We start from the raw sequence: 27,520 nt of genomic DNA, 5'->3' as shown, positions 1-27,520 counted from the left end.
TCTTTATCATCTTTAAAACAAGGGTATCTGTTTTGAATATCAGATAAGCCCATAGAGTCTTTAAGTATCCACATTATGTTAATGTTTAAAACAGTGACTTGGAAAGACATTTTTACAAATTACAAGCAGAGCTCTGAAGCTTCAGTTTTCATAGGTAGTAAGTAGTAACAGTAATTCTGTGGTTTTGATTAATTTATGTTTTTATTAAGTAAAGACCTATTAATGCTTATTTATTGAAATTTCCTCTGTAAACCTCAAAACAAAGTAAACATGAAAAAGCTAAATCATAATATTATATAGTTACATTTCTCTACTTTTTTGTTTACTTTCAAATTTTTATAAATCTACAAAGTCAGGTTTATGGATGTATGACTTATAGATATTAAAATTCCCTCTTTTAAAATATGTAGTTTGATTAGTTTGGAAAATAAATAAAGTTGTGTAGAACATTGCTATCATGCGAAAAAATTCTTTTGTGCCTCTTTTCCTTTTCCCTACCTGCAGTCCCTGACAGCTAGTGATCTGAATTCTGTCTGTATAGTTTTGCCTTTTCCAGAATATCATATCAGTGGACTCATATAGTACATAGCCTTTTGTGTCTGGCTGCATTTGACCAGCAAAATGCTTTTGAGATCCATCCATGTTGTTGCGTGTATCAGTAGTTCATTCCTTTTTGTTGACAAGTAGTATTCTCTTGTACGGATGTATCATAATGTGTTTATTCACCAGTTGATGGATATTTGGGTAATTTCCATTTATGAGCTATTACAAATAAAGCTGCTCTGAATATTTGAGTACAAGTTCTTGTATGAACATATTAATATCTGTCTCTTGGGTAAATAAATACCCAGTGGTGGGATAGCTGGGCCATATGGTAAGTATATGTGCAACTTTAAAAGAGAATGCTAAACCTTTTCCAAGGTGGCTGTATCATTTGGATTCATTCCAGAAATATATGAGAGTTCTATCTGGTTCACATCCTAACCAGCCCTGAACTATCAGGGTTTTGTTTTGTTTTGTTTTTAAGTTTTAGCCCTTTTAGTAGGTGTGTAGTGGTATCTCATGATTTTAATTTACATACCTCAAATAACTAATGATGTTGAGCATCTTTTCTTGTGTTGATTTTTCACCGAAATCTCTTCTTTAGTGAAGTGTCTGTTCGAATCATTAGCCCACTTTTTTTATTGGATTGTCATCTTATTATTTACTTGTGAGAATTTAAAAAATATATTCCACCTACAAGTCCTTTATCAGATGTGTGTTTTGTAAATATAGTCTCTCAATATGTAGCTTGCTTTTGCATTTTCTTAACAGTGTCCTTGAAGGAAAAAAAGTTTTAAATTGTGATGAAGTCTAATTTATCATTTTTTAATTTTAAAGGTACAAGTTTTGTGTCCTGAGAAATGTTGTCCTAACCCAAAGTCACAAAGATTTTCTCTATGTTCTCTTCCAGAAGTTTTATAGATTTAGTTCTCACATTTAATTCTATAATCCATTCCAGCTTATGTTTTGTGTACAGTGTGTAAGGGTCAAAGTTCTGGTTTTTGTTATTGTTGTTTTTTGCATAGAGATGTCAGTTACCACTTACTGAAAAGATTATTCTTTTCCCATTGAATGACTGTAGCACCCATGTCAAAAATCAATTTACCATTTCTATATAGATCTATTTCTGGACTTTGTATTCTGTTCCATTGATCTATATACTTGTCCTTAAGCCAGTACCACACTATCTTAACTAATATAGCTTTATATTAAGTGTTGAAATCAAGTTGTGTGAGTCTTCCAACTGTTTTTTCTTTTTCCAAGAAGAAGATTTCCAAATACATTTTAGTCGTCTTGTCATTTTCTTCTAAAAATCCTGCAGGGATTTTGATTGGAATTACATTAAATCTATAGATCAATCTGGGGAAATTTGACATCTTAGTAATTGAGGATTCTAATACATACATCTCTATTTAGGACTTTAAATATTTCTCAACTATTTCATGGTTTTGGTGTGCTATTGTAAATGGTATTTTTATTAATTTCAATTTTAATTTAGTCCTTGCCAGGATATAGATGTTCATTGATTTTTACACCTTTTATGCCGCAACATTGCTAAATTCACTTATTATTTCTTGGAGTTTGTTTTGGTTTTTTTTTGGTCAAGGTTTTCTAGGATCATATAATTCATGAAAAAAATGGGTTTATTTCTTCTTTTCCGATCTCTCTGCCTTTTATTTCTTTTTCTTGCATTATTACATGGCAAAGACTTTCAGGCCAATGTTGGATAGAAGTGGTAGTAAGAGTAGAGATCCTTATCGTGTCCCTGATTTTAGGGGGAAAGCATTCAGTCTTTTCTCATTAAGTATGATGTTATCTGTTTGGTTTTTGATAAAGATGCCCTTTATCAGTTGGAGGAAATTCTTATCAATTCTAATTTTCTGAGAGTTTTTATCATGAACATATATGGAGTTTTGTCAAATACTTTTTCTCCATCTATTGATCTGATCATATGTTTTTTCTTTTAATCTGTTGATGAGGTGAATCACCTTGATTGATTTCAAATCTTAAACCAAGTTTGTATTCCTGGAATAACTCCACTTGGTCATGATATATTATCCTTTTTGTATATTATTGAGATAGCTAAAATTTTGTAAGTTTTGTGTTTGCCTGTGTGCATGAGAATTACTGTTCTGCAGTTCTTTTATGATGTTTTGACTTGGTTTCACTATCAGGCTAATGTTGGTTTCATAAAATGATTTTTCCCTCTTCTTGTATTTTCTGGGTGAGTTTTTACAGAATTAATATTATTTCTTCTTTAAATATTTGGTAGAATTCACCAGTGAAGCCATTTGGTTTTGGAGATTTCTTTTGTGGGAAAATTTTAAACCACAGATTCAATGTCTTTAATATATAATGGGATATTTTTTTTTATTTAAAAAAATATTCTATTTATTTATTTATTTATTTATTTATTTAGGCTATGCCAGGTCTTAGTTGTGGCATGCAGGCTTCTTTCTTAAAATAATTAATTAATTAATTAATTTGGCCATGTCAGGTCTCAGTTGTGGCACTCGGGATCTTCACCATGGAATGCAGGATCGTTCGTTGTGGTGCATGGGCTTCTCTAGTTGTGGCCTGCTGGCTCAGTAGTTGCAGTGCATCGGCTTAGTTGCCCCATGGCATGTGGGATCTTAGTTCCTCGACCAGGGATCAAACCTGCATCCCCTGCATTGGAAGGTGGATTCTTAACCACTGGACCACAAAGGAAGTCCCTATAATGGGCTATTTGGGTTATTTATTTATTCTTGAGAGAGCTTTGGTTACTGGTGCCTTTTAAGGAACTTGTCCATTTCATCTAAGTTGTCAAATTTGGGGGCATAATGTTGTTCACAATATCCTTATTCTTTAAATATCTGAAGGACCTCAAGATGTCACTTCTTTTATTCCTGAAATTGATCATTTCTATCTTCTCTTTTTCTCCTGGAGCAAAGATGGGCAATCTATGGCTTGCAGGCTAAATCAGGCTTGCAGCATATTTTGAACAGTAGATGACTTAAGAATGGTTTGTACATGTTTTAAATGGTTAGAAAAAAATCAAAAGGAAATAAAACTTCATGACACACAAAAATTAAATGAACATGAAATTTTAGTATGCATAGATGAAGTTTTATTTGAACACAACCACACTTGTTATCTTGTACATTATCTATGACTGCTTTTGTGCTATAACGGTAGCACATATGGGCTGCAAAGCGTATAACATTTATGATGTTGCCGTGGTATGATAACAAATATATCTAATCTCTGTTCCAGGTTCTTCGTACAGACCTTCAAAAACCCTCGGAATTTCCTGAGTGATTAGAGTGTATTTGTTATTCTAATTAGGTGACTCTCATGGGCCCCTAGATAACTCCAGGAAGGAGGCTGGTCATAAGAAAGACCAAACATGTGATTAGGGTATTGAAACTTTTAACCACTTGACCTCCTGGGAATGAGAGGGGGCTGGAGATTGAGTCCAATCACATAGTCAATGATTTAATCAATTATGCCTACATAATGAAACCCAGATTAAAAACTCTGGACACTGAAGCTCAGTGATGCTTCCTGGTTGGTGAACACATTGATGTGCTGAGAGTGTAATGTGCTCTGAGTCCACTGGGGCCCAGCCTGGAAGTTCCCAGACCTCACTCTATATGTACCGCTTATATAAAACTATGTTTGGAAGTATAGCACTTTCATTGAGATCCATGAGTTGTTCTATTGAATTATTGAATGAGAGGGGATCATGGGAACCCCTAAATTTATAGCCAGTTGGTCAGAAGTGCAAGTGGCCTGGGGACTCTGAAAGTTCAGCTGCCATTTGAAGTGAGGGCAGTTTTGTGGAGGACTGAGCCTTTAACTTGTGGGGTCTGCAATAACTCCATGTGGTTAGTGTCAGAATTGTATTGCAGTATATTCAGTTGTGTTAGACCAGTTGGGTTGAAATGGAACAGTAACCATTTACAGAAAAAGTATCCCAATCCCTGTTCTAAAGGTATATTAGTTTTATTGATTTCTTTCCCCCCAGAGAACCAGCTTTTGATTTCATTGATCTCTATAATCTTTCTCATTTTGATTTCATTAGTTTCTGCTCATATCTTTATTTAATTTCCTTCTTATGCTTATTTTGTGTTCAATTTGCCCTTCTATTCCTAATTTTTACACCTTTGGAATTATACCATCTCTTTCCATCTTGGTGTTCAGTGACATCATGTTTGCAGCTTGAAATTGGCCATGGTAGGAGCACTTATAGCACAAAAATCAGCAAATATTGCAAACTGATGGTTCTCCCTTCATCCTGAGAGCCAGTTGTTAAACTTACCAGCATACTACTTATAATAGCGATAACACAGCTCTTTTTTTTAATTAAAAAAAAATTTTTTAATTGAAGTATAGTTGATTTATGTTGTGTTAGTTTTAGGTGTACAGCAAAATTATTCATATATATTTACATATATTTATATATTTTTTCCAGATTTTTTTCCATTATAGGTTATTACAAGGTACTGAATAAAGTGGTCCTTGTTGTTTATCTATTTTATATATAGTAGTGTATATCTGTTAATCCCAAACTCCTAAGTTATCCCTCCCCCCCTTTCCCCTTCGGTAACCATAAATTTGTTTTCTATGTCTGTGAGTCTATTTCTGTTTTGTAAATAAGTTCATTTGTATCATTTTTTTAGATTCCACATGTAACTGATATCATATATTTGTCTTTGACTTACTTCACTTAGTATGATACTCTCTAGGTACACCCATGTTGCAGGAAATGGCACTATTTCATTCTTTTTTATGGCTCAGTAAATAATATATTCTGTTGTTTATATATACCACATCTTCTTTATCCATTCATCTGTCCATGGACATTAAGGTTTCTTCCATGTCTTGGCTATTGTAAATAGTGCTGCAATGAACATTGGGGTGCATGTATTTTTTCGAATTATGGTTTTCTCTGGATATATGCCCTGGAGTGGGATTGCAGAATCAGTAAATAATATATTCTGTTGTTTATATATACCACATCTTCTTTATCCATTCATCTGTCCATGGACATTAAGGTTTCTTCCATGTCTTGGCTATTGTAAATAGTGCTGCAATGAACATTGGGGTGCATGTATTTTTTCGAATTATGGTTTTCTCTGGATATATGCCCTGGAGTGGGATTGCAGAATCATGTGGTAGCTCTATTTTTAGTTTTTTAAGGAACCTTCATACTGTTCTCCATAGCGGCTGCACCAACTTACATTCCCACCAACAGTGTAGGAGGGTTCCTTTTTCTCTACTCTCTCTCCAGTATTTATTTGTAGACTTTTTGATGATGGCCATTCTGCCTGGAGTGAGGTGATACCTCATTGTAGTTTCGATCTGCATTTCTCTAATAATTCGTGATATTGAGCATCTTTTCATGTGCCTGTTGGCCATCAACACAGCTCTTTTTTAATCCTCTCAGGGCACCTAACATAAAAAGATGATCTTAAAAGTTAATTCAGAAAAGGAAAAGACTTGTTAGTGAAAAAATGTGATTTAAAATATAGATTTTAAATCTAAAATTCTAAAAGAGATTATGCAGTCTTTTTTTTTTTTTTTTTTTTTAAAGTTTTACTTGATTTTATTTATTTATTTATTTATTTTTGGCTGTGTTGGGTCTTCGGTTCGTGCGAGGGCTTTCTCCAGTTGCGGCAAGCGGGGGCCACTCTTCATCGCGGTGCGGGGACCGCTCTTCATCGCGGTGCGCGGGCCTTTCTCTATCGCGGTGCGCGGGCCTTTCTCTATCGCGGCCCCTCCCGTCGCGGGGCACAGGCTCCAGACGCGCAGGCTCAGCAATTGTGGCTCACGGGCCCAGCTGCTCCGTGGCATGCGGGATCCTCCCAGACCAGGGCTCGAACCCGTGTCCCCTGCATTAGCAGGCAGATTCTCAACCACTGCGCCACCAGGGAAGCCCGAGATTATGCAGTCTTGATCCTGAAGTCATGAAGAATAGGATAGTAGGTTCCATTTGTTAGGGATTTCAGTGTAGTCCTTTTTGAGGAAAAGTGCCTTGATTAGATGATCTGTAGAAGTCCATTGCAGTTCTGTGAATCTATGGCAAGTTATTTCCCAGAAGATGGTAGGAGAGCTATTTTATTGCTAATGAAAAGCTGATGAGTGAGTTATTGCTGAGGGATTGATCCATTGCCCTTTTAAGAAGCTCTGAGATTCCCAGACCTAATGGATGGAAAAGAGCAGAAATAACAGAGTTAGGTAGCTCAAGCCTAAAATTTGTAAGAAACATTAGATGGTTTGACATAAGTTGTCACTTATGTTTTGTGGATGCCCTTCTAAGCAAAGTGTTAGGCGAATTCTTGGCCAATTTCTCTGTTGGTGTGCTGAGAGCTTAGTTCATGTGTTTGGCATTAAATAGAGCTTCCATTAATTGATCAGAAAAGTGTTTGTATATCACTAGGAGGTATTGAAAAAGCCCACTTAAAAGGAAATTTTAGTAGTTAATTTCTGTGCTGCCGTAGCTTTGATCCCATTGATCTTCTTGTGTTATAGCCATTATGATGTCTCTTCTAGCCCGATACTGTGAGCAGATACTCTATTGTATTTGTTTTTGTATTCTCAGTGCTTAGCGTTGTAAACTGCTTAATAAATTTTTGTTGAATGAATGAATAATTAAAGGAACATTTATTTTATTCCTTTTTGGCAGGACATAGGGAACCCAAAAGATTAAGCACAATTAAATTTCAGGAATATTGAGAAAATTGGCATTAAAAAAAAAGATGTAATGTCAAATTGTGTGTAATATTTCAAGTACATTTTGTTCAGCTTCATCCTAGATATTTACAAGTGTTTAATAAGCTATTAATAAGTAAGTAACATATATTTTCAATTTAATAGTTGATATTCTGAGTTACAATCACATTTTGTTCCTCTGAGTATTCAGCATTAATATAACAAGTAGGACTGTTTAGGTAGTTTCTTCTTGGTATTATCTTCAGTATCATTCAGCTTTTAGTTCGATATTGATTGAGTGCAACATTATTCAAGGTTTGCCTAAAGATTAAAGAGAGAACCTCTAAAATGCTAGTTATATTTAACATATAACATTTATTATATGCTTTTTTTCTAATAAATACATAATCAGTACAAAAAACCTTGAAAATCTGGGAAAAGCATGAAGGAAAAAAATATCCATAATCCTATTACCCCAATATAACCACTATGAGTGTTTTGGTGTATGCCCTTTTTATACTATAAATCTACAAATATCATATTAAAAATAATATATAAAATAGGCCGTGTGGGTGTTATAGAGAGGGTAGAGGGAACGTCTGGAGATGAGTTCTATTCTGGCTTTGCCACTAGCCGGTATGACCTTGGGAAAGATCCTTTATCTCTAGAGTTCTGTTTCTTCATTTATAAAGGGATTGTCCCAGTATATAAGGGCCTTTTCTCACTTGAAAATTCTGATTTCATTGAAACTGAACACCTTTGAAGACAGATTTCGGAGGATGAAATCGAAAGTGTTTAAGTCTATATTCATCTTAATTATGAGGCAGATTTAAAAATCTTAAACTGGTATAAATGTTTCTTGCTAATATCATTAGGTTTTTGTTATTATGAAGCAGTTATACTTAAAGTAGCAAATTTCTCTTGGAACAAGAATCACAGTCTGAATTCCAGATGAAGGTATTTGAGCTGATAAATATGTTTGTAGGAAAGTGTTAAAATAATTCTCATCAGCCTTTAGGTATGTGACCAGAAATAAGATATACAGTATCGCCATTATTTTCAGTATATGGTATTTTATCAAAAAAGCATACCAAGGAGAAAAATCAAAGCAACTACTTTACTTGATTATTTTTGCACCTCAAGAAAATTGATTTTGTCTCCCCTTCCCTTCTCCATGCATATGATAAAAATGTAGATTGGTATGCAAGAACTATTACGTATGATGCACCAAAGCTTTAAAAGTGTTCCAAGGTGTCTGGTTTATCTTACAAGGGTCCGTTTTCACATTAAACAATTTTTGTTGAACAATTAAGATGTCCTTTTACTTTTACCATTTCTTAGTAGGATTTTTGGTATGCATTTTAACTGTTATTTAAGAGTCCCCATATGCTTAGAAAGGAATCAGAATGTATGTGCCTTTTTTTTTTTTTTTAAAGCCTCAGCACAATGTAGGTTATTCCATCAATACCATCAAATGACTGGGAGCTGGAGTTGGAACAATATGTAAAAATACAGCTTGCGAAAGATTTCCTTTATTAGCTGTCATCATCCGCAGAATATATGTTCAAATAAACGTTGTGTAATAACTAAATTTGAGATTAATAGGCCCCTTAAGAAACAGCGAAGTCATTCAGAATTGTCAGTGAAAAATAGGCTGTAAGACTGTAACATGCACATATTGTCCTGCTTACATGCTCTCTCTGGTGTCATTCCCATTTATCACTGTCGGCGGGCTCGGTTCTCATTAAAACACTCTTGCACAAAAGCAACTTAATTTTCTTAAGAGGAGAGGACACCTGATTCAATTTGGCACCCAGAAGCGGTAACGTGAATATATTTTTTCCTTGCCTGAATTGAGATGAATAGTTACAAACAAGAATAGCCATCCCCCCACATTCACCTCAAGATTAGGGGTGTTAAATATTTTTTTCCATTTATATCAAGAAATGGACCCATAGAAATAGGCAAGAAATGTTGCTTACTCTCAGAAAAGCAGCTGGATGGCATTTTCTCATAACTTGCATATAGATGAACGTCTCTTCATTCCTGTAGTGTTTTCAAAACAAAGAATGAAAGTGGTCATTAAGATGGTGAATTTTAATGGTATATTAAATAATCTTTCTTTAAATTGGAGAATGCCTTGTAGCAGTTCTGTAGTCTTCATTTAGATGTATTTGTTGAGAAGAAATATTCAGTAATGACTTTAAAACAATATTCTACTTTTTAGCCATTGCTGCTTAAAAAATACAACACAAATAATGGAATCAAATGAATAATGCTCCTTTAATATTGAGCATGGTAAATAAACTCACATTTAAATTGATGTCTTATATATACTTTTGTGTCGTATGGTTCAATAATACTTAAAGGTAATATAGAAATGTATAACTCAAATTTTACTTGCTATGAGATTTATACAGTGAAAATAGTGGTAATTAAGTAGTACTAAAATGTCCTAGCAACTCAGGTGCTTGTCAGCCAATTATAATTTTTAAAAACAGGCAGAAAAAGCTTTTCTTAATTCTTTTTTTTTTTTTTTTGGCCTTTCTATAGCATTTTGCAAAATACCTTACAAGTAAAAAGAAAATGTTTTGTTATTTCCTTATTTAATTGGAGACCAAGGATAGGAATTCAGTCTTTGATGTCTTTATGCTTTTTCTAACTACACCGAAGCTTAGAAAGGGAATAAATATTTAGGCTAGTTCTCCTTCTTGTGACTCAGAGGCAGGGGGTGATATAAATTCACATAGTTGAGGAACTTTTCCAGGTTAGGATAATGCAGCTTTGATCTCCAACAACCGTCACCAATAGTCAATTTTTTTTCTGTTGGTTTTTCATGATGTGTTATGCCATATGCAATGGGAACAAGAGATTATGCTAAATAAAACTTAATAGCCTAGTCAAGTTTATGTCTTGGAAACGCTTTTGATTTATCTAACCTGCCTCATTAGTACTTTATTACTTACTCCTTTGTTTAGGAACATGATTGTATCAGTTAGGCTTCAAGTAATAGGAAATCAGACTAAAAGTAGCTTAAACAAGCAGGGACTTATTTTTCTCATATACCAAGATGCCTGGAGGTGCGGCTGGCTGGCATTTGTTCTGTGGCTTAATGATATGAGAGTGGTTATCTCTGCGTTGCTCTTGGCCTTTCTCTGCTGGATGCAAGGTAGCTTTCACTGCTCTAGGCAGGAAGAATGGAAGAAGGGCAGTGCCAGAAACTAACTTCCCTAACCCCCAACCATCAAGTGGAAACCAATTTATATCTCACTGGCCAGGAGCTTGTTGCGTGGCCACCCTAGCTTTTCCTATTTCACGTGTACTTTTTGTGTCTTATTTAAAAATTTTTTCCTTTTCAGGAGGCATACAGTGAGTCTCATATTTTCTTCTAAGAGTTTTAAAGTTGTGCCTTCCAATTCTAGGTCTCTAATTTATGTCGTATTTTCTTTTCTAGCATATTGTGAAAAACTCAGTTTCTCCTCCTTTCCCAACTGTGTTACGGTGGAGCTGCTGTCATATACAGCTTTCTCACATTGTCTGTACTTTTTTTATTGTAAACTCCTGTTCACTGGGGGTAGTTTAATTGGGAATCTGCTTTGTTCCAGATTATTGAAGTGACTCCAAAGAGAAGTTCTGCGTTTGCTTCTTTCCTGAAGCATCAGGGGTTCCACCGGTCTTTGATCTTTTCTTTTTTTGTCTTTTCTTTTCTCCGAATTAATCGTTAAGTTTGGGATTCTTGAGTCACCTGGGTGGTGTAAATTCCATTCCGTGCCCTTGATGCCAGGCCCTGTGTTACCTTCGTGACTGTCTGAGGAGCGTTTTCTAGTTGCCCTCGCCTGGTGGGCAGCCCCTTCAGCATCCTGCTCTGCTGGCCACAGGTGCTTCAGCTCCGGTCCTCACCCTTTGCAGCCAAAGGCAGTGCGTCCTAGTGCTTCTTCCGCATGCGTCAGTATCGCCTGGGAGAGTGCAGCCTCAACCCTCCTGTTTGACCACTCTGTCTTTGACTAACTTGCATATGTCTCCTACCAGGGTTTTTGGTTTGTTTTGGCTCAACTGTACATTTAAAATGTTATGTTCTTATTATCTATTGAGTGGTGTGAATTTGAGGATTTATATACATGAAACGCCGTCTTACATACTCCTTTTCCCCACCCTTACTCTCTCTTTGGGCAACATCTCTGACAGATCTCAAGGTTTTTCTGGTCACTTTTTGTTACAAAAGCAGTTATATATTTAGTAATTAAGTTTAACTTTCTGGTATTACATTATTCGGGGCAGTCTAGCTTAAACAAGTTCTCTTCTTTGCCAACCTAGGCCTAATCTGTGTTTTTTGTTTTCTGTTTTTTTGGGGGGGGGGTTGGGGAGAGAAGGAAGGATTTATTACTTGCAGCAAGTAAGGAGAACGCCAGGGCTCTTTTCCCAAAGCAGTGTCTCCCTGAACTGCAAAATTGGGGAAGTTTTAAACTACGGGTACGTGCATGTTCATAAGGGGGCTTGAGCAGAGAAGAATTCAGCCTAGAATTGGGGCAAAGGTCGACAGAGTCCAAGCTTTAGTTTATTGAAGTCAGGAGGGTCAACCTCATCATTCCATCCTCCACCTGGGTGGGAGCCTTAGTTCCTGGTGTCAGGACTTTACTGAAGCTCAGGTTCTTGGTCTCGTTGCAGAAAGAATTCAGTGAGAGACAAAGTGATAGGTAGGAAGTGGATTTATTTGGAGAGGTCACATACCATGGACAGAATGAGGTCCTTCTCTAAAGGTGAGAGCGGCCCTGGGAGACACACGCTCCACAGAGTGAGGACCAGCTCAGAAGGCGAGAGGCCCTAATCTGTGTTTGTAAAGCGCAGAAAATTGTACTTTTTTCTTAATGAATACATACACATGTACAAATATAATTTTTTTTTTCTTTTTTTAAAATAAACAGATAGGTAGAACCAGTGGGGAAGAAGGTATGGTCTGTTTCACTATTTTTTTACTTTCTCACCCTCCCTACTCTGTAGAGTCAGGGATGAGAGTAGGACCACTGGATTAGAGGGAGAGGGACAGAGTCTGATCTTACTGGTGCTGTTCTAATCTGACCCTTAGTGCCCTCTGTCATAGCAGGTGTCCACCTTCTATTTCTTTTTCCAGGACAGGTTGGGGAGGGAGTTCTTCAGAGTACATCTGCAGCTTCCAACCCTCAACACAGCCCTTCAGCCTCGCATTGCTGGAGTCTCTTCGCCCTGGAAGGCTGCTATGTAGGGTCTCTCACAATGAATCAAGTTTCATGGCAGTCCTCTGAGGCACCTACCTGGCCCCTGGGATTGACGGAACCTTGCCCCATCACTGAACTGAAGTATACTTTGCCCAACTGCTTACCTCCATCCTTGCCCTACCCTAGGCAGCCTCCCCAGCTTTGCTGTTTCTAGTCAGGAAGCAAGTACCTGTCTCTGGTTCATTACACACCCTCCCTGTCCCCCCAGCGCAGTTTGAAGGAAGAGACCGTGATGGTTCCACGAGCGCTCACAGAGTGCACTCCACTCCTGTGGCAGCCTGGCGAGCACTTTCTCCCTCAGTAAACATCCATCCCCAGTTTGGGAGGCATGGCAGGCACCTCAGCTTTCTCCCCAAGAGGAAGAAGAAAAAGTCAAAAAACCCACTACTCCTAGAAATTTCCTTTTATCAATCTCCTCCAGAACGTCTAGGCTTTTCTTATATAGGCTGCATGTGAAATGGTCCCTAGCTTAGTTTTCATGTCTTTTTATAAGCTCTGCCTTGATATGTCTGGAATATTACTTTAGACTAGTGGGATACTTGCCACACATTCTCCTTAGCTTGGAGCATTATTAGAAATTCCGAGACAACCATAAATGTTCCATTTTAGCATTTTAGTAAGCATTGCTATATACGTTGGCTGGGGAAACAGGTTATGCAACGGCGAACACCGGACACCACACAGGAAGTTTCATAAATTAATTTGTAACAGATCATTCACACTCAGTGTAAACAATGGATCTCATTTTTTTTTTTTTTTTAGTGGACTGATGAGGGAAAGAAAAAGAGGGGTGTTGGGCCAGCATTATGAAAACTGTAGATATAGTGTTATGAGGAGAAGACTTGGGTAGGGGCCAACAGTGTCATATATTTGGAGTGCAGTCATTTTATAAGGGGACCACATGTTTATGTAACTCCAGAGCATGGAACATGGTCAGTGCACAGCAGTTACGGAAGGTGAAAGTTTTGGGCTTACTGTCAGGTAGGACTTCATAACATTCAAGGGCATTCAGCAATGGAAGCACTTGATTTCCTGAGTTAGAGAACACTCTGTCGCCATGCTTTTCAGCGTTTTTTGTTTTTTTTTTAAATTTACCTTTTTATTTCAAATAATTCCAAGTAAGTTGTGAAGAAATTAATTTGTTATTGAACTTGCTCAATTTTCCAAAATAATTTAATAAAGCCATGCTGTAATATATAATGAAACATTAGTAAAATGCCATACATCAAGTAAAACTGGGCTGATACTAAAAGCAATATATTATCTAAAAATGTACAATATAAAGGAAGCCAATCTACTCAGTATTAAAAAACCACCTCAATATGAACTTTTTTAGTTAACATTGGTCAAATTATCCATCGAACATGATTACACCAAGGTATGTACTTTGCGCATGGGATTCCTGAGTTAATAATGAAAACATTACTGTGCAGGACATTCAGTTAACATAAGAACTATTCATTCATTCATTCATTTATTCATTCATTCTTTGGTTCAGTAATATTTGTTGAGGGTTTACTACAAGTCAGGTGCTGTTCTAGGCAGTGAAGATACAATCTTGTACAAATTAGACAAAATTCTTCTTGTGATGGAACATTCTAGAGGGGGAATGGGTAATTAAGTTGTTTCTGGCAAAAGAGATAATAAATAAAATGCACTATTTAAAAATCAGAATAGAGGGCTTCCCTGGTGGCGCAGTGGTTGAGAATCTGCCTGCTAATGCAGGGGACACGGGTTCGAGCCCTGGCCTGGGAAGATCCCACATGCCGCAGAGCGGCTGGGCCCGTGAGCCACAACTGCTGAGCCTGCGCGTCTGGAGCCTGTGCTCCGCAACGAGAGAGGCCCGCGCATCGCGATGAAGAGTGGCCCCCGCTTGCCACAACTGGAGAAAGCCCTCGCACAGAAACGAAGACCCAACACAGCCAAAATCAATCAATCAATCAATCAATCAAACATACGCATCTGATTCAAGATCCTCATTAAAAAAAAAAAAAAAAATCAGAATGGATAAACAACAAGGTCCTACTGTATAGCGCAGGGAACTATATTCAATATCCTCTGATAAACTATAATGGAAAAGAATATGAAAAAGAATATATATATATATGTATAACTGAATCACTTTGCTCTACAGCAGAAATTAACACAACATTGTAAATCAACTATACTTCAAAAAAATTTAAAAAAATCTTTAAAAAAATAAATAAAAATCAATGGACTCTCCCAGGTATGGCTTCTAGAAAACAGAGGAGAGGAAACTCATATCCTAAGACAGTCTGGTCATATAACCTGAAGGGTCCTCCCTTCAGAACAAATTGTCTTTGGTGGTTCACGTTTGATCTCAGTACATGAAGTTTGTGCACAGCCATGTTTGTTTTAATATAAAAATGAAAGTGCATTTTTGGTTTATTTTCAAAACCAAATATTCACATGCTACAGATACTTGTGGAAGGTGTCCTCTGTTCATCCTGTGGCTTCTCATACCCCCAGCACACTGATGTATGTTCCAGAGGGTTCTCAACCTCTAGCTCGTCATGCAGCCAGCAAGAGATATCACTAACGTGCAAAGTAGGGATTGAAATCTTAATTTTATTTAAAAATAAAATATGTATTCCATTTTTAACACAAAGGGATTTAAAATGCGGACAGTAAATGGCTCAACATCTTCCTGCCCAGATATAGAAATGCAACACGTTTAAAAGAAGAAGACAAACAGGACAGACAGAAGAAAATGAAAAATAAAAATGACCCCCACCCAATTCCTTTAAAACAAATTTAATCAGAGTTAAGAGGTTTTTTTCTGTGATCCCTTTCAGAAAAAAAGTGTTTTTTTATACTTGTCTGTGTATATATGTGTGTGTGTACACATTTACACAATAGGAATGTGATATTATGATTATAATAAGAAATATATATTTGGTCTTTGTCTCAATTCCTGGCACAGAGCTCCTAAAATGATTAGATTTCCTAAGTGAAGAGAGCTGGAAAAGGTGTCTTTTGTTATGCTAAATAGATGACTTTTGGAAAGCCCCTAGCTAACCTGGGTATGGGGCTGGTTCCCAGGGAAACCAACCAGAGATTAGAAGTTTGGACCTCTGGGGAGGGGAGAGGGGCTAGAGACTGAGTTCAGTCACCAATGGCCAATGTTGAAATCAATCATGCTATGTAATGGAGCCTCTATAGAGACCCAAAGGATGGGTTTGGAGAGCTTCTGGGTTGGTGAGCACTGGAGGTGATGAGAGAGGCATGCGATCAGAGGGCATGGCAACTCCACAGCCTTGCCCCATACCTTGCCCTCTGCATCTCTTCCATCTGGCTGTTCCTGAGTTATAGCCTTTTATGATAAAGCAGTAATCTAGTGAGTAAGCTGAGTTCTGTGAGCTGCTCTAGCAAATTAATCAAACTGAAGGGGACTGGGTTGTGGAACCTCCGATTTATAGTCAGTTGGTCAGAAGCACAGGTGACAGCCTTGACTTTTGATTGACATCTGAAGTGGGGACAACCTTGTGGTTCTGAACCCTTAACCTGAGGAATCTGATGCTATTTGAGGGTAGATAATGTCAGAAAATGAGTTGAATTGTAGAAAACCCAGCTGGTGGTGGGTGAATTTCATGGTGGTGTGGAGAAACACATACTGAAGGAATTACACACACTGTTTTGAAACTTGCTTTTTTTACTTAAAATATCTTAGCCTGCTTTAATATCAGTATATGCAGATCATCTTTTTAATGGCTACAGAGTTATTCCTTGGTAATTCTAGATTTTATTTAACTAACTCTATTGCTATATAGCGGTGGCAAATTTTAAAACATTTTTTTATATTACATTAAGCATATGTATATAACTATATAAGAATGGGGAGGTTAAGAGAAGTAAAATACGATGCTGGGAGAGAGATACTTATACTGGGTGAGAGACCAAAGTCTAAATGTCATTTTCACTGCTTGGCTGTGGTGCCAGGTGGCAGATCCAGTCTTCTTTGTCTGCCAGTCCTTGGATTCTGCCAAACACATAGAATAATGTAGTTGGAGAAGTAGACTTTGGACATTTCTGGGAAGCCTACTTATTTTAGAAATCCAATTAGCAAACACGGAGGTGTTCAGGATGCGCTTCATCAGATTCCTTCCTTAGAAGACTTGAGTCTTTCGTGGGGCAGGGAGGCGTGTAGATAGGTCATTCAATAGTGTGACAAGTGCCAGGGCAGAAGTATGCCCAGGATGTTGTGACAGCAGGTATGGGGACACTCAGGCCACCCAGAAGTATGGATGTGTGAGTGTTGATGAGGTGACTGAAAGCTTCTTGGAAGGACAATGCTTAAGCTGAGTCACTAAGATAAACGGGAGTTCCCTGGCAGGCAGAAGGGCATTCCAGGCCAAGGCGCAAAGAGGTAAGAAACAGCATGATGAGTGTGGGGAATCACAAGTAGTTTAGTGCTGTCAGAATATACATTTTGAGGCAATAAATGAGATGGACAGAGACCTGTTCATGGACGGCCTTGTAGTTCTTGCTGAGGAGCTGGGAATTCCCACTTAAGTCAAAAACTACGCCTGTCTTTATATATCAATTCAAAGCTCTCTAAATATTTGTCATCATTTTTTGGAACTCTGGAAAACGTAATGGCTTCCTATGCTGCAACGGCAAAATTGAGCCAACTGTTAAGCTTAATTATCTGTTGCTGTTGAGCCCAGGATCCTTGGTTCGGTGTCCGATTTCACATGGTTCTTCAGAGAACCCAGAACCTTAATCAGCCAAGTCACCAATGGTTGCCAGAGCCCACTGCATGGTGAGTGATTTCAAATCCATCACCACTGTCAGGAAAATAGCTAAGAAGTCGGCCTGCAGCATCTTTGGATACCTAAGATATCTCATCACTGTCATCTCCATCATTTTATAAAATGCAGAAACATAGTCAATCCACATAAAATATATTGCTTGGGTTTGGGTTAAAAGAGAACAGGATGGGGTGGGAGTATAGCGATTTGATCTAATCAGTAGTAGTTAATACTTATTTTACTTTGACGTCTGAGTCTTTTTGTTTCTAATGTTCTGTGTTTGTTTGTTTGTTTGTTTAAATGCTAGGCAAAACTATTAGTGATCTAGTATAAGGCTGGTGAAAGGCACTGGAAAGAAACAAATTTGGAAGAGAGGAGCTCAAACAGGAATACCTCATTTCTTTACTAAAAAGAGAGAAATTCGTTCTAAGCACAGAATAGGGTCTAGAAATAAACGTTGTTTGTGGGGAAGGTACATTTTTATCAAAAGGAAGGCAGTGTTGCCTATTGATCTCCCCACAACTCATTTATTTATACAGTTTTACTTATTTTTCTCTGCACATAAAACTTTTTCCTGAATCATCCATAATCGGATTCTAGGAAGATGTGTTAAATATGTTGCTACGGTTTACATTTGTCATCTGTGATGTTTTATTTAGCCGAATCTTTTTTTTTTCTTCACTGCTCCCTGTACAACATGAAATACCATATGCCATTGTCCCTGTCAGGAAGCAAAGGTTTCTCTGGTCTGTGCCTGTACCTATGTTTATGCCACAGAGGAGCTGTGGTCCAGTGCCATCTTTTATTGATAAGGCCAGCAAAGGAGAAATCTAATGAAATTATCAAAGCTTTGAATTAATTATGAACTTGAATAGGAGAGCTAAGCTCTCTGGAGCCAAGGATCTCATTACCCATGCATTCTCATTGCATTCTCTTCTGGGGCAGAAGGCATTTTCAGCTACAGCTCTTAGCCTGGCTTTGGACTTTATTCAAACTTGCTAAACTGACATCCTCTTCTTACTACAATGTGGCTGCTAATGTCCATGATGATTAATTTAATTCTGCTCTGGATCCACAGGAGATGTCAGTAGGTTTTCTCTGCCCCTCCTTCCGCTTTTTATTATTTTTCTTTCTCTCTTTTTTTTCATCAAATTGGATATTATACGAGTTTTTATCTTTTGGAGGTCATGTGAGAAGCTTTCAGAATTCAGGTGTAGCTTCATGGACTATAATGATTGAATTAAAGTTAAGAACTATATTATATCTACTATGTATTCCCGGGATATTTAGGTAAGCTCAAAGTCAAGTATTTCTTCTTTGAATTTTGAACACCAAACAGAAGTTTCTCTTGCCTGTTTCTACTTTAGAATTAATCGTGTAGCAATAACTTCCATGGTCTTAACAGCATTGTTCATATTTCTAATGTGCGTTGTATGGGAACTACAGATCTCACTTTGTGGGTGTAGCTCATAGGTCTTATGCTCCCTGATGGAGAGTAGTTCATGTTTGCTTTACAATTCTGGTATTCCTTTTCCAAGTAATATGAATTTTCTTCCTTTCTTTTCTTTTTCTTTTTTTTCTTTTTTTTTTTTTGGTGAATAAATCAACCTCTGATTGTTTTAAGTCTAGTAGCAAAATCAATAACAACAATGTTTCAATTTGCTATTGGGGATGATTCTTCAGTACTGTCATATAGGTTCAAAGCATCTTATGGCAAGCCTTTTCTGCTTGCTTTTGAGACCCATTATTTATGAATTCCTAAGCTGTAGCTCATCTATCTTAGTAAACTACAGGCTACTGGCAATTTTTGTAAGCAGTGACTAACTTTGCTTTACGGAGTCAGTGTTTTAAGGTTTTGAATAGTGGGGGATGGGAGAATGATAGTCTTTGCTTTTCCTTTTCCTATTTACTTTCAGTGAGTTTTTCCCCCCATTTATTTTCTCTATAGGCAGCTGCAATATTTAATTCAGCCTTCGGAAGTTTTTTGGTAAGTAAACATGGTTTAATTTGTCTTTTATAACTTCTGTTGTGATGTTTGTATGAAATATTTAGTGAAAATTGGACTTTTTTTTTTACTATTTGGTTAAATATGAAAGTTCTTGAATCCTGTCATATGCCATTATCCATACCCTAAAGAAAATTAATAAATAAAGGAAATGTTCTCTCATAATATAATTTGGAGGCTTGGGTTTAATATTCCATTTAATGGATTCAAGGAATCAATTAAAACACTATGTGTCTCCTTATAGAGGTATGTCAATATATTGATCATTTAATGAGGTCTTTTAGATTATTATTATTTTGTGTCATGGGACTGAGGATTTTGAAAAGGAAACATGACCCAGCTGGTCAGAAAGGGAATGCTAATTTACTTGTTGACATGTCATTTATTTTGTACATTTCACTGTTAAAGAAGCTACTGTCTTAGATACTTCTGAGAAATCTATGTGAAAAAAAATTTGAAATGAGGAAATAACTAATGAGTAATTTGCAAGAAAATACAATATTTTTTGACATGTGAACTATCAGTTGTATATAAAAAGATTAAAAATAGTTCATCTTTCATAAGTAGAACCAATATAATTATAAGGACAATACTATTTTAGCATTTTTTAATCATTATCTTTTAAACAGATGATATAAACAAAGACTTGGTTTGTGTTATGAAAGAATGAGAAGGAAACTGAGTTTTCTGTCAACTGAATATTTTATTTATACCCTCCCTAAAACTTTGCTAAATTGATGAAAACAAATTAGAATATTGTATTTTTAGATATACAGCTCATTAACAGATATGTGGTTACAGTGATTTACAAAAAATTGAGAATGAAATCAGCAAGGTATATAAGCTGGTTCATGAGTCTAGGCAAAATATCAATTACTTCTGTTTAAAATGCTCTTTATGTCACTTATTATTGTATGTATTTAAATGTAGTTGAAGCTTTAAAACATATTGTTACATAGTGTTAATTCTGTACAGTCCTATATAGCTTTTAATGTCCCAATGTTACAGAGTTTTAATGATGTAGCTTCTGCAAAATACATGCTTAGATTCTATCTTATTTTTAAAGAAGTAGTAATATTATTCCCGATGTTGTATTATTATTATTGGGTTTTAGAAGAGAGGTAATAGAGTCCATTTAATGCAAATGATCTCTTGAGCTACTTATTTTAGACTCAGTGATATTTTCTTGTCATTATTTCACATATCCAAGTATTATTTTCTATATGTTGTCACAATTGACAAAATAATATCTGTAAGATATGTTCTTGCTGGAAGCCGGTTTTTTTACAAGGTTTGGATTTGTATACATCCACTATCGAAACATGGTTTCCTAAGCTGGATCTCCTACTCTTTAAAATGTCTGGTGTAATTGAGAAAATAACTTTGAGGCAATTGTCTGAGTAACTAAAGCAAAATACAGTCCTTTAGTTGGAGGACAAGCTCACTAAGTACAGTTTGAGCTTTGCACTGACTGACTGTATGAACAATAAATGTATCACGTTATTTGTTCTACCAGGCACAATTCTTTGGTAAGATCCAGTAAAGTAAAACTCGTTCTAGGGATTCTTTCGGATTTTTGTTATGCTCTTTCACTTTTAAAACGTTATGCATTCTCACTCCTTAGTCTTTTTCCTCTCTTCACCTTTTTTTCTTACATTAATGAGTCAATCGAAAGTATTTATTGATTTCCTGCACACCGAGGTGGTTTTCTAATAGCTGTAGAGGTGCAAAAAAATACAACATGGTCCCACTCTGCTGTAACACATAGAAAAAGAAATACAATGTAAAAGCTAACAAATCAAACAAAAGATGTTACTAGGTGATGTATGATTGTCAGATATGAACTCTGGGTTGAAAGGTCAGACAGAAACAATTTCGCTGTTGGGCCTTGAAGTAGTCGAGAAGAGAGGAGAGGAAAAAGTCATGAACAGTGGCAGAGAGACAGAAGTGTCTTCCATTTTTTCCCCTTCCCCTTCCTTTCCCTCCTTTTTCTTTCCAAAAGCTGAAAATTACCAGAAGGGGTTGAGAATAAAAATTATGATTGGAGATGTTTTGCTCCAGTGTTATAAGGGAAATAATTCTATTTCTTTTTCTTCCCTCTCCACCATAGTTACAACAAACCTTGGATTATGAACTATGCGCAAGTCTGACCTAAATCAGTTAGAATTAGGCTCAGCTTATTTACCAGAAAAAAAAAAAATAATAGTGGCTTGGACAAAGGTAAATGTTTATTTCTCTATTATGTAAAATCTGGAAGGAGGCTGTCATGGGAGCTTCCTGGTCTCATTGTGTACAGAGACACCCATCTTTCTCCTGCACCATCCACAGCACACAGCTGCCTTCATCAATGTTACCTTATGGTCCAAGATAGCTGCTGGAGCTCCAGCCAAAAAGAAACCTGGATAGCAAGGTCTTTACCTTGGGAAAGCACAAAAGAGCTCCCCTAAAAGCTAAGTCTGCTTTCTTTAAACAGCATTCCTGGAACTCCAACACCATAGTTGCAGTAATATCTTATTGCAGAACTTAGTCATATGATCCTACCCAGCTACTGGAGAGGCTGGGACATGATGTGGCAATTTGGTAAGAGCTACAAACTGAATTTCTGTAACTAAGGAAGAAGAGAATGTATAAGAGGCAGCTAGTGCTTTGTGCAAAAGAGCAGTGTATAGCATTTGTCAAGAGTTTGAAGAAAGAGATTAAACTTAGTTGAATGATATGAGAAGGCTTCAGGGAGAAGTTGGTGCTTGAGTTGGGCTTGGGAAAAAGGACTTATTTTAGAGGAGGAAAATTCCAAACTATAACCTTCATGTTTTATTTTGTTATTCCTGAAGGGTGGTACTTGTTAAGAGTTTTTTTTTTTTTTGGAATTTTCTTTATAAATGAAAAATATTCACCTCTCCTTAAAATTTAGGATTATTGGTAGTAGGATGGTGTCTAGAGTCAGACTGGGTTTAAATCCTTACTTGACTGAATACTATTCTAACCACAAAACCTTCCATATATATAAAATGGGGTAATGATAGTACCTAAACTATACAGTTGAGGTAAGGATTAAATGGGATAATCTATAAAAAATGCTTGAATGATGTAGTAGAAATAACTGGTCTAGGTTTTGTGCAAGTTCTACCATGAATTTTTTGTGCATGACCATGGACATTCATAAAATGAAGAAATTGGTTATCTGTGACTAAGCCCTGTAATTCTAAGATACACTGATTCAATGATTATTCTCTGGTTATGAGTGACCATTTCTTTTGTATTTACAGCATAGAATGTGAAAAGGCTATTTATTTTGGATTACATTAAAACTTTGAATGAAAGCCTTTTACGAGAAAAAAAAATTTTTTTTTTTAAACTTTGGGTTTATTTATTTATTTATTTTTATGGCTGTGTTGGGTCTTCGTTTCTGTGTGAGGGCTTTCTCTAGTTGCGGCAAGTGGGGGCCATTCTTCATTGCAGTGCGCGGGCCTCTCATTATCGTGGCCTCTCTTGTTGCGGAACACAGGCTCCAGACGCGCAGGCTCAGTAATTGTGGCTCACGGGCCCAGTTGCTCTGCGGCATGTGGGATCTTCCCAGACCAGGGCTCGAACCCGTGTCCTCTGCATTGGCAGGCAGATTCTCAACCACTGCGCCACCAGGGAAGCCCAAGAATTTTTGAAGAAAGAACTATTTGAGCATTCTTGTTGATTTTCAGACATCTGGGTATACCAAATAAACTACTGTACATATTTATAGCTAGTTTAATAATGTCCCAGGTCTAATTAAAACAGTGTTTTTAAGAACTAATTGTCACAGAAAACTATTTTTTAATGTAGCTAGGCTGATAATAACTAATGATAGATGAATTCAATTTACATAAATTTCAGGCCAAGAAAATATTTTAAAATTATGCCACAGAGGATTGCTTTAAGTTAAGAAGTTAATGTTATTATCTCCTCCTCTCATTTAAATTGTTTGGTTTATAATAATTGTGGAGCATAATAAGTGTTTTGAGATTTCCCTCTTGATGAGATTTTAATAAAATTTGATAGTCAACCACCCTGAATAACGAAAATGTTATGAAAATTTATATGTATATCTATTTTTTCTATGTAAAACCATGTATTTCAAGTTCAACCATTTCATATGTTGCTTCCTCATCAAAAGAAAGATTTTTAAAAAATACATTTAGATATTGGCAACTTTTTGAAAAATTCCAATTGAAAAATCATTTCTTTAACTTAAAAAGATTCAACTATGTTGAAAAAAAATTGATCACATTATTTGTTAGACCCTGAGCATTTTTGGTTTGGAGGCTAAATTCAGTGTTTCCATGTCCTCAAGAATTATAAGTTAAAGTTTAAAAGGAAGAAGTAGAATTTTTTCTTTTTAGATTCCTTAGCCTATTTTATTATTTTTGGTAGCTCCTAATCTTAAAGGGAAACCCTAGTAACAAAGTCGATATGTCAAATTGAGTTTCGAATAACTATGTTACACAGCATTATAGCAATTCATGGCAACATAAATGTAAGGAGTTCTGAAACAGCAGCAAAGAATTCTAAGCAAAGTTAAATCATTTTTGTGAATTGATAACACCTAGTCTAAAGAAGATCTTTAAGAGTCACTGTTTACTTTCTAAATCTCGTCATTTAAAGTATCAAGAAATGGGTTTCTTCTACATAATTCTCCTTTAAAGGTCATTGCCAGAACCAGCAGAAGCTATTCTAAGATGAATAATTTTATTTTTTTTAATGCCAGACCAAGGGTTAAAAGAAACTCCTTACCTAGAGCTGAAGAAGTAGCCAGCACATATTTTTCTTGCCTCACCTAACTGTTCTGTCTTCCTTCTTTGCTTTGGCTGATGCTCCATTACTACCCATCTTTGTAGAAAGATTTAATAGTTAACTGATGCTGAAAGAAAATAGTTGTTGAAAGAAAAGAAGTCTCAAACACAAATGCCATGTTTTAATAACTTGGGATATATGTTTATCACTTTCTTTATTCTTCCTTTCTTGTAAATACAAAAATGTGCTCAGCCATACTCGGAACGGTTAGAGAGGAAGCACATTAACTTTGTAACTTGTTTGATTGCTGTGCAACCCTGCTTTTTAAAACTCAGATCAAGAATCTCAAATATTAACGAAGAAGGTTAAGGGTGGTACCATACAAGGCTTAATTGTTAATTTAGGTTTCCTTTCATCTAAATCTAGGATGTCAGTTTTTAATTCAGTTTATGTTTACGGAATACTCATTTTGTGCAATACTGAAAACTATGCCCATTTTTTCCTTAATTTGTTTAAAATCTTAACCAACCTGTATTATTCAGTTGAGATCTTTGTTTCCCCTCAAAAGTTCATGACTTGTTTAAAACACAAGTTTTTATTTTCATTAAGCTTAAACACCAGAACAAACAAACAAACAACTGAATTTTTGAGCAATATTCAGTACTACCTTACAGGATGTTATTTCTTACATTTATCCTTTTATTGCTAAGGACTCAATAAAACCAGGATTTTAAATAACCCATCCTGGGCTTTAAAGTAACTTATGAACTATGTTTGGACAAAAGGAAGCTAGTTTCTACCTTTATAAAACAGAATCCATCATCATTCTATGCCTTTCATTTGTTCATCTCTTTGGGCAAATGGACACCATGAAAGGTGGATTGCTGAGAACAGACTACTTTCTCTTTAAAAAAATGCCATTGTGTCAATTAGCACAAAATAGGAAAATAGCATATAAAATTAACACACATATACTGCGTCAGTTAGATTCAAGGCACTTTTCCAGATACTGAAGCAAATGCACAATACATAAATATGTGAAAAAAATAAGTAACAGTAAAAGAATTAAGAGGACAGGAATTGCCTTGAAGGCTGTGTCTTCCAAATTTCAGGCACCTTTATGACTTTCGCCATGTCAACATATTATGTGTATTATTAAGTTAAATAAAACTTACTTTTTAAATTTAAATTTATTTTAAAGTGAAACTCTACATCAGCACGTCAAATAAAAAACCAATCTTGTCATGAAGAGAAGGTAACTGAAGTTAAATCAAATAGGAAAAAGCTATCATTAATTTGTACTCTGCTGCCTACACAAGGCTCTGAGTCCATGCCTACCCTCCTTTTGATAAGAAGTGGTATTAGCATCAGTACCTAACCAAGAACTGTCTCTTCCTTCAATCTGAAGGATTGAAAAAGATTTTTTGTAAAGAGAGTAAGTTTTATTACTAATTCTCTGTCTCTGTGTCGTTTGCTTTGACTTCCACTTTGGGCTTCACTGTTCTTAGACTCTGGGAAGCACTGTTCTCTAGGATCATTTCTCAAATCATTTCAGCAAAGAGGTGAATTAAAACCATTTGGGGAGGTCAAATGAGGAAACCCCCAGAATCAGGAACTCTGGCAACATGAATATGTTCGTGTTTCTTTCATTAGAGTATTTTCTACCTAACGCTTGTCCAGAAAAGCAGGATGCATGTGTGCCAAACATGTTTGTAGACGTAAAAGTATGCAATATTGCTTGAGTAAGGAAAACCCCGTGATAGTTGCATTTGAATTCATTTCTGAGACAAATTCTTATCGGAAGTACAGTCACTGTAAATAAAAAAATGGTCTTCGTTACTTCATAAAAATGTATAGAATCCTTACCTACTCCATTATAGCAGCATAATGCTCTATGCCGTCTGACAGGACTTGTGTAGCAAGTAAATGCATTAGTCACAGTGACCATTTTTCTTGCAAATTTGTGACATAGATTTAATTATAGGAATGACCAGCAACTTACAAATCTAATTTTGGTGGAGGCTGAGGCAACTTTTTTTTTTTATTTTAATAATGATGGATTTTTTTAAAAGCAATGATTTCATTACTATTTAAAGAAATCTACTGGTGTAGAACTAGCCAATTGACTGAAGTTATTTTATTACCCTTTAACATATGCCATGTACTTTCATTTTTATTTTTATTAATTTTTAAAATGTCATCATTCCCAAACTGGAAAAGTACTTGCTCCTATACCGATTTAGGTAAAAATAAATAAATATAAATTTGGGGGGCGGGGCGCAGGATATTTGTAAAGGACCTCCTAAGAAACACAATCCTAGTAGTTGGTTAAAAGCAAGACTATTTCCTTAATTTGAATCCAACCTAACTACAGAATTGCTTAGTCTATGGCCTTTAGTAGGAGATACCCACTAACTGCTAAATGATGATAATGTGTTAGATAGTTCTCATTTCTCTGTTTCTATTTCTCCAAACTAAAAATTTACCATGATTAACCCAGTTATTAAGCTAATATTTGGGGGATCTGGGGATAATATTGTGGTGAGCCAAACAATTAAGTTTCATGTCTTCATCTGCATTAGTGATGCTTAAGGTGAGACTATCATGTCCCATGGTGGGGGGAAGGGAGGAGGTAATCATTTTCCATTCTCAATATACCTCATTGATTCAGACCGAACTGCCATTCCAAAATAAATCTGGGCATGGGAAAAGAAGCAGAAGGGCATCTGAGCATGCATAAACTGTTTAAACTTGTGGATTCTACCAACCAGAAAGAACCTTCCCTTTAATTACTGGTCTTTAGGATGAAAGCAAAGTTAGACATCTAAACTCCATTATGGACTCAGGTTTTCAAGTAAACTTAGCACTTCTAAAAAACAATGGTCTGTGTTATTGGAAATGGCAGATTGTAGTTTGAAATTAAGAAATCAAACTTTTTTTTTTTAGCTCAATTCATTGTGTGTCATTGTTTGCCCTTATATCAATTTTATTAATGAAACATTTGTGGACTTCCTGCTAGGAAGTAGCCTACTATGTGCTAGGCTTTGGCTAGGTTTTAGAGCTAACTAACTAAATTTTACATATATATATATGAGGTCTTAGCTTCAAGGCGTATAAACTTCCTGGATTTTAAATGTCATTTTTCACAGTGTGATTACCCAGGCAACCTGATTCTTAATTACCTCTAAATGATGATTTGCTCTCACGGAGTTTGAGGACCACTTATTCTGACTATATAACTTCAAGTAAAGCAGAAGATTAGCATCTCCAATTATTAAAATAAAACTCTTTCATTTTTATTGCAACTCCAAAGAAAACTGAATTTTAAGTGTATGTATCTGCCAATATAGATGTTTTTAAAAAGCAGCTTATCAGATACTACATTCAGTTTGTACGTGTATCAAAAACTGACTTAGAAAATTACCTTACGATATATAATTTATTCTGTGGGAACATTGTGTTAAAAATTAACTTTTTTAAAGCTATTT

At 36.0% G+C, this 27,520-nt stretch overlaps 1 protein-coding gene across 3 annotated transcripts in view; it reads left to right on the top strand.

Annotated features, from left to right (window-relative positions):
* The window catches only part of SLC10A7 (solute carrier family 10 member 7), a 264,253-nt gene that overhangs the window by 58,501 nt on the left and 178,232 nt on the right, over positions 1 to 27,520 (top strand). For 2 of the 3 annotated variants that reach the window (XR_009008398.1, XM_007189381.2), the window contains exon 5: positions 19,212 to 19,250. The exons of the other annotated variant lie outside the window; for it this stretch is intronic. Coding sequence is in view for 1 of the 2 variants with exons in the window: in XM_007189381.2 (XP_007189443.2) it covers positions 19,212 to 19,250 (39 nt within the window). In the remaining variant the exon portion in view is untranslated. The remainder of the gene's footprint in view (positions 1 to 19,211; positions 19,251 to 27,520) is intronic. 3 annotated transcript variants of the gene reach the window in all.

This window comes from Balaenoptera acutorostrata, chromosome 5 (assembly GCF_949987535.1).
Source record: "Balaenoptera acutorostrata chromosome 5, mBalAcu1.1, whole genome shotgun sequence".
NCBI lineage: Eukaryota > Metazoa > Chordata > Mammalia > Artiodactyla > Balaenopteridae > Balaenoptera > Balaenoptera acutorostrata.
This window is presented reverse-complemented; position numbering and strand designations above follow the sequence as displayed.